At 35.3% G+C, this 10,490-nt stretch overlaps 1 protein-coding gene across 1 annotated transcript; it reads right to left on the minus strand.

Moving 5' to 3' along the window:
* Window positions 1-103: 103 nt before the first annotated feature.
* On the minus strand, window positions 104-8,657 carry LOC149233030 (caffeoyl-CoA O-methyltransferase-like). The gene is made up of 6 exons (XM_089376641.1): window positions 8,511-8,657; window positions 8,315-8,394; window positions 6,723-6,867; window positions 6,548-6,613; window positions 483-554; window positions 104-397 (listed from the first exon to the last, which is right to left on the minus strand). Exons 1-6 carry the CDS (start codon window positions 8,550-8,552, stop codon window positions 104-106), a joined length of 699 nt encoding a protein of 232 aa, XP_089232767.1. The 5' UTR covers window positions 8,553-8,657.
* Between the last annotated feature and the right edge of the window lie 1,833 nt (window positions 8,658-10,490).

Genomic DNA, 10,490 nt, shown 5'->3' on the forward strand with positions numbered 1-10,490 from the left:
AAGGGAAACCAGCTAAGAAAGAACATTAATGTAAATCCAAATCATTAACAAATGGAAACATATTGTATCAAAAGTCTAGTATGCACTCAATTTTAGAGGCAATTCAGGAAAGGCACCTGCACAGCGTCACTCCATCGGCAATAGGAATATGGGTAATCTCGATACGAGGATCTGCGGCAAGGGCCTTGTTTAGTTCCAACATATGCTCTCTGCCAGATCTCATGAGTTCGTTCATGGGAGCTTCTGGAGTAAGTGCAATGGATCCTAGCCACAGAGTATTGTCATACGCAATCACTCCTCCCACCTTCACCAGATCTATCAGCCGCATATGGTAGTTCAGATAGTTGCATTTGTCAGCATCTACAAACGCAAAATCAAACGATCCGTGCATCTCCTCCTGCACAATACCCATTTCATCAATTTATTAAGCCTTAATCCGCTATCCCCAAACCCTTAAATTCTCCCTCGTATATTTTATGTACATTCTTAAGCATTTCATCCAGAACTGGCAGAGCAGGGCCTTCTCTGAAATCAATTTTGTCGGCAATGTTAAGCTCCATTAGTTTATGCAAAATTGTTGCCTAAAATTATGGAATTTAAACTGCAGTCTTTCCTTAACTTATGGAAACCAACTGCAGTGGTTTCCTTAAGTTAAGGAAATCAACTACAGCTAATAAATTTATTGTTAGGAGCTACTGAAGTGGTCCATTACTCCCATCTGGAGTTCTCTGCCTTGATCTGTGGGACATCTGACACATAGCTATCAGAAGCTTGATGGAAGCTTAGCTATAAATTCATCTGTTTGGTCCCCAAGCTTGTATCTCAATCCCCTTCAGTTCTACACCATCTAGCTGAGATAGCAGAGCTTGGAAGTGCCTTCAGATTTTCTGCATTCTTTTCCTTTTGCTTGGGCAGCTGGAGCGTGGTTTTTTCAGAAAGAAGTTGCATCAAGAGTTTCACCAATGGCTGGAGGTAATTCGTATCCCTGGGCATTAAGTTTCAACGATTCTTTTCAGTTCTTTCCGCATGCAGAATCGTTGTTTAAGTTTATTAGTTTTCTAACAGTTGGTATCAGAGCCCTTTTACCTCTGCCTTGCTGTGTGTTGGCCAAGAAACGAATTTCGATCCACCGTTTCGTTCCATAATTTATTTCTTTTTGCACAAACCGTGGGTCGAATACATGACCTGTGTGTAGTTGGCCATAGCACCATAGTTCTGATTTTTGCTAGGTTTCTTGATTTGAATCCGCGTTCGAATTGGAGGGTATTTGTCAATTTTGGTTTTCTGTGGCTCCTGGACTACAACACCCCAACTGATCGACTAAATCGCCCGCTAGAAGCCAAGTGTCATTGGGGTCAAATTCATTTAGACTATTAAGATTTCTGGCCGATCTTTTACTTCCAGTTAGAAGTCCCATGGTGGCGAGACCCCATCGATTTTTCCTGCACAGAATTTTCATTTTCATGGCTGTTTCGCAATCCACCGAAACCTGTGCAATCGTCTCTTCCTCGCTGTTAACAGGACCATTGTGAATGCAAGCCTTGTTTTACATCAATAATATGCCACATTTATTAGTAATTATGTATTTATAATGGGCTGCCGCACAGGTTCCAACTCGGGAACTTCAAGGTATTAGAATACATTTGGTATAAAATAAAACGTTTATAGTTTTTATAAGACGACTTCATTGTTAATGCAAATCACTCTGTTTTACAGGAATTTGTTTTTGTTTTGCCTTCATAGAACTATGACTATGAGTTCTGTTGGTATAAAATTCTAAAACTATGACCATGCCTGAAAATACGTATTCACCTGCTGTTACTGCCATTTTGGCCGGTGTTTCCTTCTTCGCGCTCGGCTGGTTCATCACTGAAACGCCAACCCATAGTCATTTATACCATATACTATATGTTTTAATGCACCTCTTTTGATTTGAACATACTGCCTTTATTTTGAAAATAATCAAGTCTGCAACGTTTTTGTGTTTCACCATAATGATGTTTTCGGTGAAATATGAACATTTTGGAAATTTAATGATATTTTATTATTACTTATCTGCTTTATTTATGTGGGGCTTGCTCAACTTTAGTTTTGGAATACAATACACGTATTGTTGTAATATCATATGGTTTACCATAATGGGCCACGTTGGTTGTATTGGTATTCTGATTTTTTTTTTTTTTTGGGAGTGGTTTGTTAAAAACGCTTAAACGAATTGGACTTTGTATGTTTCATAAAGAGACATTTTAAAGAGTGCTTATGTAATTGTGAAGGTTTTATTATTTTGAGCCTCGGATATGGTGAAAATTATCAACTGAAACGCAATGCTTTGAAGAGGAATGTTAAAATACTATATACATTTTCATATTTATTCGATTTTTATTAAAATCAACATTGGAATAATATTATAACTTCACTTACTGCGGCTTTAAACTCTCCAACGGTGGTTATGTAACCCATGGCATATGTGTTAATTTGTTTCCACGTTGGTTATATTAGTATTCTGGTTTTTGCTATTCTATGTATGCGGGATTTTGAGAGATTGAAATTCTGCTTGTATGCCATACCGAGTCTTTATTTCTCATTCGGGCAATCAGTTTTTGATTCCATGTTTATTCCGCATGAAGTTTAGATTTAGCATTGTTGAAATTTAATTTGAACAATCAATTTGCAGTCATTTACGGTAATGCTGACTGCTTTAACTTTAATTTTGATTTTGTGAAGAATTATTACAGTTATGTTATATGGAGTTTATTAAAATGTCATTTTGACTTACTCCTTTCAGTAAACATTATTTTTCTCTCTGGTTAAGTTTTGTTTATGCAACAAAATAATGTCTAGTGATCCATATGATTTTAAGTAATTAGAGAATAGCCACAACATCTTTAATTAAATAAAATTATATATTGATTGGCAAGATCACATAAAGATTATTTAGACATTAAATTGTAATTAATTACACTGAATATAATAAATTTTATCCCACAGGAATTTTTATTATATTTATGTGATTAATTAGGATGAAATTTCATAACCTACCCACAGGAGTTATGAATTAATAAGTTTTATCATAAAGTTTTATTGAATCTGTTTGAATTGAAAATTTAGCCCACAGGCAATTTTCATGTCATTTCATTCAATTCTTTTTAGCATGTTTTACATTGGTAAAACATGAAAGTTCATAAAGTTTTATTGAGTCTGTTTGAATTGAAAATTTAGCCCACAGGCAATTTTCATGTCATTTGATTCAATTCTTTTTTGCATGATTTACATTGGTAAAACATGAAAGTTCATAAAGTTTTATTGAGTCTGTTTGAATTGAAAATTTAGCCCATAGGCAATTTTCATGTCATTTGATTCAATTCTTTTTTGCATGATTTACATTGGTAAAACATGAAAGTTCATAAAGTTTTATTGAGTCTGTTTGAATTGAAAATTTAGCCCACAGGCAATTTTCATGTCATTTGATTCAATTCTTTTTTGCATGATTTACATTGGTAAAACATGAAAGTTCATAAAGTTTTATTGAGTCTGTTTGAATTGAAAATTTAGCCCACAAGCAATTTTGCATGATTTACATTGGTAAAACATGAAAGTTATTAAGCCTCAATTTTAACATAAGCATGTGATTCTTTATTTTGATGCAGCAATACAACCTGCAAATTTCTCTGAAATTCGTTGTGACATTCCCGAACTTAAGGGAGATAACTACAAGATTTGGAAGGAGAGGATTCTCCTTCATTTAGGGTGGATGGACATAGATTATGCTATCAGGAAAGAAGAACCATCGGCACTTACTAATACCAGCACTACAACGGACGTCGCGCTTTATGAACGATGGGAGCGATCCAATCGTCTAAGCATGATGTTCATTAAGACTAAAATTTCAGCTGGTATTCGAGGTTCCGTTGATCAGCATGACAAGGTCCGAGACTTGTTGAAGGCCATTGATGAACAATTCGTCTCTTCAGACAAGGCACTAGCAAGCACCCTAATCATGAAGTTCTCATCCCTGAGGCTCACCAGTGTGAAAGGTGTGCGCGAGCACATCATGCAGATGAGGGACACTGTGGCTCAATTGAAGAAACTCGAGGTTGAAATATCGGAGTCCTTCCTAGTGCACTACATCCTGAACACCCTTCCGCACCAATATGGACCTTTCAAAATCTCATACAACACACATAAGGATAAATGGTCAATTAATGAACTCATGACTATGTGTGTTCAAGAGGAAGAGAGACTGGTGATGGAACTGGGAGAGAGTGCAATGCTGGCAACGCGTGGAAAGGGCAAATCTCAAGCCAATCGGAAAGGGAAAGGTAAAGCACCTCCCCAAGCTGTTATCAATAAGGTTTCCAAGTGTTTTTTCTGTAAGAAGAAGGGACACATGAAGAAGGAATGCGCCAAATATCAGAAATGGCTTGCAGACAAAGGGTTTGCAGAACCTAAGGAAGCCAGTGGGAAGTGAGCAAAGCATCTTATCAGGAAACAAGATGGGCTCGCATGTGGAAGCTATAGGAACATGTTATTTAGCTTTAAGTAGTGGTTTTGTTTTGAAGTTAGAAAAGACCTTTTATGTTCCAAGTTTTTCTAGAAACTTGATCTCAGTTTTAAGGCTTGTACCTTTTGGATATTCCTTAAACTTTTCAGAAAAGAATTTTTCAGTCTATTCTATAAATCTGATTATGTTGGGAATGGTATTTTGTCTAATGGTCTTTACTGCATTAATTTACAAAACAATGTCACATATGATTCAATGCATGTTCACACTGGCACTAAAGGGTGATGGTTATTAACACTTCTTCATTAATAACACTTCGTCATTAATGATTGACAACACTTCTTCATTAATAACACATCTTCATTGATTCCCCTCTAGTCATGGTGAGCAATTGGTTTGCAAGCTCAAGAAGTCATTATATGGTTTAAAACAAGCATCCCGCCAATGGTATTTGAAATTCCATAATGTAATTTCTTCTTTTGGTTTTGTAGAAAACATTATGGATCAATGTATATACCTGAAGGTTAGTGGGAGTAAAATTTTTTTTCTTGTTTTATATGTGGCTGACCTTTTGCTAGCAACCAATGATAAGGGTTTGCTACATGAGGTGAGACAATTCCTCTCTAAAAGTTTTGATATGAAGGATATGGGTGAGGCATCTTATGTCATTGGCATTAAGATCCATAGAGACAGATTTCGAGGCATCTTGGGTCTGTCACAGGAAACCTATATTAATAAAATTTTAGAGAGATTTCGGATGAAGGATTGTTCACCAAGTGTAGCTCCCATTGGGAATGTTGGGACGATATCAGAGTGATCCAGGTTTAGACCACTGGAGAGCTGCAAAGAAAGTAATGAGGTACCTTCAAGGGACCAAAGACTACATGCTTATGTATATCCTGTTTGAGGCTAATTTACATGGTGTATGGCTTAAGAATTTCATTTCTGGGCTTAGAATTATGGATTCTATATCTAAGCCATTAAGAATATATTGTGATAATTCAGCTGCTGGTTTTATGGCTAAAAAAGTGGGAGTCGAAATAAACACATCGACATTAAGTATTTAGCTATAAGGGAACGTGTTAAAGAAAATAAAGTGGTCATTGAGCACGTCAGCACTGAGTTAATGATCGCTGATCCTTTGACTAAGGGCATGCCACCGTTTAAATTCAAGGATCATGTATTGAATATGGGACTTGGTTCCATTATGCAGTTTTTCATTGTATGGACAATGTTAATGAAATTCTTAATTATTGTGATGTTTTTTCTCATATTTATGTGCACCTTAAGTTGATTTGATAAAATTCATTTAAGAAGCACCAAGAATAAACATAGGGTTTATTCATTAAGAAATTGTTGCCACATAAATTATAATAAGAATAAATACATAGTAATACATGGAAGATAATACTCGTCATAAGAGGACTTATCGCCATGATTCATGTATCTATTACTTAATACAGATTATCAATGGTTTTTTAAGTTGAGACATTAAGTTTGGAAGTATGGACCAAGTGGGAGAATGTTAAGCTCCATTAGTTTATGCAAAATTGCTGCCTAAAATTATGGAATTTAAACTGCAGTCTTTCCTTAACTTATGGAAACCAACTGCAGTAGTTTCCTTAAGTTAAGGAAATCAACTACAGCTAATAAATTTATTGTTAGGAGCTACTGAAGTGGTCCATTACTCCCATCTGGAGTTCTCTGCCTTGATCTGTGGGACATCTGACACATAGCTATCAGAAGCTTGATGGAAGCTTAGCTATAAATTCATCTGTTTGGTCCCCAAGCTTGTATCTCAATCCCCTTCAGTTCTACACCATCTAGCTGAGATAGTAGAGCTTGGAAGTGCCTTCAGATTTTCTGCATTCTTTTCCTTTTGCTTGGGCAGCTGGAGCGTGGTTTTTTCAGAAAGAAGTTGCATCAAGAGTTTCACCAATGGCTGGAGGTAATTCGTATCCCTGGGCATTAAGTTTCAATGATTCTTTTCAGTTCTTTCCGCATGCAGAATCGCTGTTTAAGTTTATTAGTCTTCTGACAGGCAACTCCAGTTTTCTCGATGATAGGTCGCCCCATATCATAATTCTCTCTGTTAATGTCCAACGCTATTATCTGCCATGCCAGCCTTCATTAATTAATTAGCCCACATACAAACATTAAATTCCCCTGTTTCGGAATATATACTGTTAATACAGGCATATAAATGTGAATATAAATGTACCTTTCCATCACTGGGTAAGGCAAGGGCTGTGCTGAGAAGTGAGTAACCAGTGTACACCCCAATCTCTATTGTGTTCTTGGCGTTCATCAACTTCAGAAGGAGGCCCAGAAATTGACATTCATCCGGAGGAATAGCCATCATATGCCTGTCACAACAGACAATCCATAGTTGCTTTACACCATGAAAACCGGTTTTGCCAGCACAACACCCATTTGTATCTAGATTTAAGGAATTTATAACACTGGCAGAGACTACTTTCTAATTAATTTGAAACACCAAAATTTCAGATGTTCAAGTTGGTGATAGAACTTGTTTTCATATTGTTATTCTTCTACACTATAGAGATTTTAACACAGTTGAGACTACTAACAAATCAATTCCAAACACCAAAACTCTTTAAGGAATTTATAACACCGGTGAGACTACTTTCTAATTAATTCGAAACACCAAAACTTCAGATGTTTGAGTTGGTGATAGAACTTGCTTTCCTATTACTATCCTCCTATACTCTAGAGATTTTAACACAATTGAGACTACTAGCAAATCAATTCCAAACACCAAAACTCCAATACGAAATAAAACACCAAAGCTCTTTAAGGAATTTATAACACCGGTGAGACTACTTTCTAATTAATTCGAAACACCAAAACTTTAGATGTTCGAGTTGGTGATAGAACTTGCTTTCATATTGCTATCCTCCTACATTTTAGAGACTTTAACACAGTTGAGACTACTAACAAATCAATTCCAAACACCAAAACTGCATACAAAATAAAACACCAAAACTCTTTAAGGAATTTATAACACCCGAGAGATTACTTTCTAATTAATTTGAAACATCAAAACTTCAGATCTTTTGAGTTGGTGATAGAACTTGTTTTCATATTGCTATCTTCCTACACTCCAGAGATTTTAACACAGTTGAGACTACTAGCAAATCAATTCCAAGCACCAAAACTCCATACGAAATAAAAAACCAAAACTCTTTAAGACATTTATAACACCTGTGAGACTACTTTCTAATTAATTCGAAATACAAAAACTTCAGATGTTCGAGTTGGTGATAGAACTTGCTTTCATATTGCTATCCTCCTACACTCTAGAGATTTTAACACAGTTGAGACTACTAACAAATCAATTCCAAACACCAAAATTCTGTACGAAATAAAACACCAAAACTCTTAAAGAATTTATAACACTGGTGAGACTACTTTCTAATTAATTCGAAACACCAAAACTTCAGATGTTCCGGTTGGTGATAGAACTTGCTTTCATATTGCTATCCTCCTACGCTCTAGAGATTTTAACACAGTTGAGACTACTAACAAATCAATTCCAAACACCAAAACTCCATACAAAATAAAATATCAAAACCCTTTAAAAAATTTATAACACTGGTGAGAGTACTTTCTAATTAATTAATAACACCAAAACTCCAAACGTTATGTTTGAGTTGGTGATAGAACTTGCTTTCATATTGCTATCCTCCTACACTCTAGAGAGCAGTTGAGACTACTCACCAATAAATTCCAAATCATACAAAATAAAACACCAAAACTCCATACGAAATAAAATAGAGATGTGGAGCTTACTGACGATGTTTGGAAGTCGATCCCCGGAGCTCCTTCAAGGGCCCGGGCTCACGAGGGTATACGTTTGTTTCCAATATATACTGCAATATTCACATTATTAGCCATTCCCGCATGAGAAGTACATGAATACAATCCATTAACTTAATCCATCAATGGCTCTGCTAAATTTATGTAGCCCAGTAAAGGTGAGAGTAACCTGATAAAGGGCATCGCTCTGCAACAGACTTTTGTGATCCATTTTCTGATCGATCGCAACCTTACTCTGCTGCTGTCCTAGGGGGCTAAATCCACCTGCACGTCTGCTGCAGCTATGTGTCGAACATCCGTGCCTGTGTTATTTCCTTACACCTGCAACACAGCTGAAAACAGATATAATAACAACTAAATAAAATTAAACTCAACAAAACAATTCCATTGGAATTCCCCAATCGGCTCTATGCAATTGGTCTGCAACTTAGATATTGTATGTATAATAGACAGTGAAGATCCAACTATCCTACAGGTGGTCTAGCTAGAAGTTATGAGGTGATTAAATTTGTATAGCTTCGAAATCCCAACCCCATATCTACCCACTGGATACGAATGAACCTGGTGCAAGTTCTATTTGATTTTTATTGTACAGAAATACCCTTAATAGCCCATACCCTTAGCCAAATGACAACTGTAACTTCCTCTACAGAGCATTTCCAGAAATGAAAGAAAGAAAGGCCTAAGCCAAAATGCATCCACCCTCTGTCAAAACCGCTCAGGCAACCTAACCGATGAACAAAACAGTGGCCAGATCAGATCAAACACATGAACATTAAAATTCTGCTGTAGAGATACAAGTCAACATACCCTAAAACGCAAATCTCACACCTCTGAGAAGAAGAATAAATGTGTAGTGGGACAGAGGGCTTTCCTCAAAGCTGCTAGGAATTCGTTGACTAAAAGAGATAAGAAGGAGAGGGTTCCCGGTGTCCATCTTCCGTTTGTTCAAGGGACCACGGATAGGATTGCGAGGATTCTTAAGAAGCATAATGTCCCCTTGACCTTTAGACCTCTTAACACCATTCGTAAGTCCCTCAGATCAGTGAAGGACATGAAAGGGGTTTATATTATTCCTTGTTCTTGTGGGACCCCCTACATTGGTGAGATTGGGCGCTCCATTAATCAAAGGATTAGTGAGCACCAACTGACCTTAAGCATAGGAGAGCCAAGTATTCTACTTTAGCAGAACATGTGGAGAAAACCAATCATCATGTCTACATCGAGGAGGCTAGTGTGATTGCTAGAGTGTCCCAATTCCATCATCGGAAATTTAAGGAAGCGCTTGAGATTGAAAAAATGTTGAACAATCTCAATAGAGAGGATGGCTAGAAGATCAGTAGTTGTTGGGTCCCAACCCTCTCCTCCTAGGCGTTGTCTTCCTGCCTTCCCCTCCCTATTTATTGTTTTTTCTTGTTGTCTTTTAAGAAAATTTTCCCCTGGTTTCTTGTTTCTTGTGGCCTTTGTTCTTTGAGGTTGATTTTGTTGGAGGTATTGTAATAGCACTTATTTAGGCTAATAACATAAAGAAAATAATCTATGATAATTTTAACACTTAAACCATTAATTTTAAATATTAAAATATTCTTTCTAACCCTTAAATTACTCTAAGATTTATATATTTATTTAACTTTTATAAATAACTTTTGAATTAAAATTAATTTATTTTATTATATAAGTGTATGAAGCAGTCCCTTTAACTTACATTTTAATAAAATTATAACTTACTATTTATATATTACTCTAATATTTATAACTTTTATAACTAACTACTCTAATATAATATCTTGGATAACTTACTATTAATTTATATTAATTTATTTTTTGATTTAGTTAGATATATATTTATAATATCTTAATTATAATTTAAATTACTCTATTATGATACCCTTAAATCACTCTAATATTTATATATTTAACTTTTATAAATAACTATTAATTTAAAATTAATTTAGTTTATAATTAATTTGATTTATAAATTAGTGTATGAAATAGTTCCTTTGACTTTTATTTTAATAAAAATATATCTAGCTATTTATATATTACTCTAATATTTTATATTTTTAATAATTTTTATAACTAACTATTAATTACTCTAATAGTTAAATATAATAACTTTGATAACTAACTATTAATTTTATTAATTTTA

Source organism: Pinus tabuliformis, chromosome J (assembly GCF_031772625.1).
Source record: "Pinus tabuliformis cultivar Carrire ecotype Pingquan chromosome J, CPIR1, whole genome shotgun sequence".
NCBI classification, from domain to species: domain Eukaryota; kingdom Viridiplantae; phylum Streptophyta; class Pinopsida; order Pinales; family Pinaceae; genus Pinus; species Pinus tabuliformis.

Coding starts and splice junctions, on each gene's coding strand:
- LOC149233030 (XM_089376641.1), bottom strand. CDS start 8,552: ATGGATCACAAAAGTCTGTTGCAGAGCGATGCCCTTTATCAG. Junction 6,614..6,722: donor CCTTACCCAGTGATGGAAAG/GTACATTTATAT, acceptor CTGGCATGGCAG/ATAATAGCGTTGGACATTAA. Junction 555..6,547: donor CTATCATCGAGAAAACTGGA/GTTGCCTGTCAG, acceptor AAACTAATGGAG/CTTAACATTGCCGACAAAAT.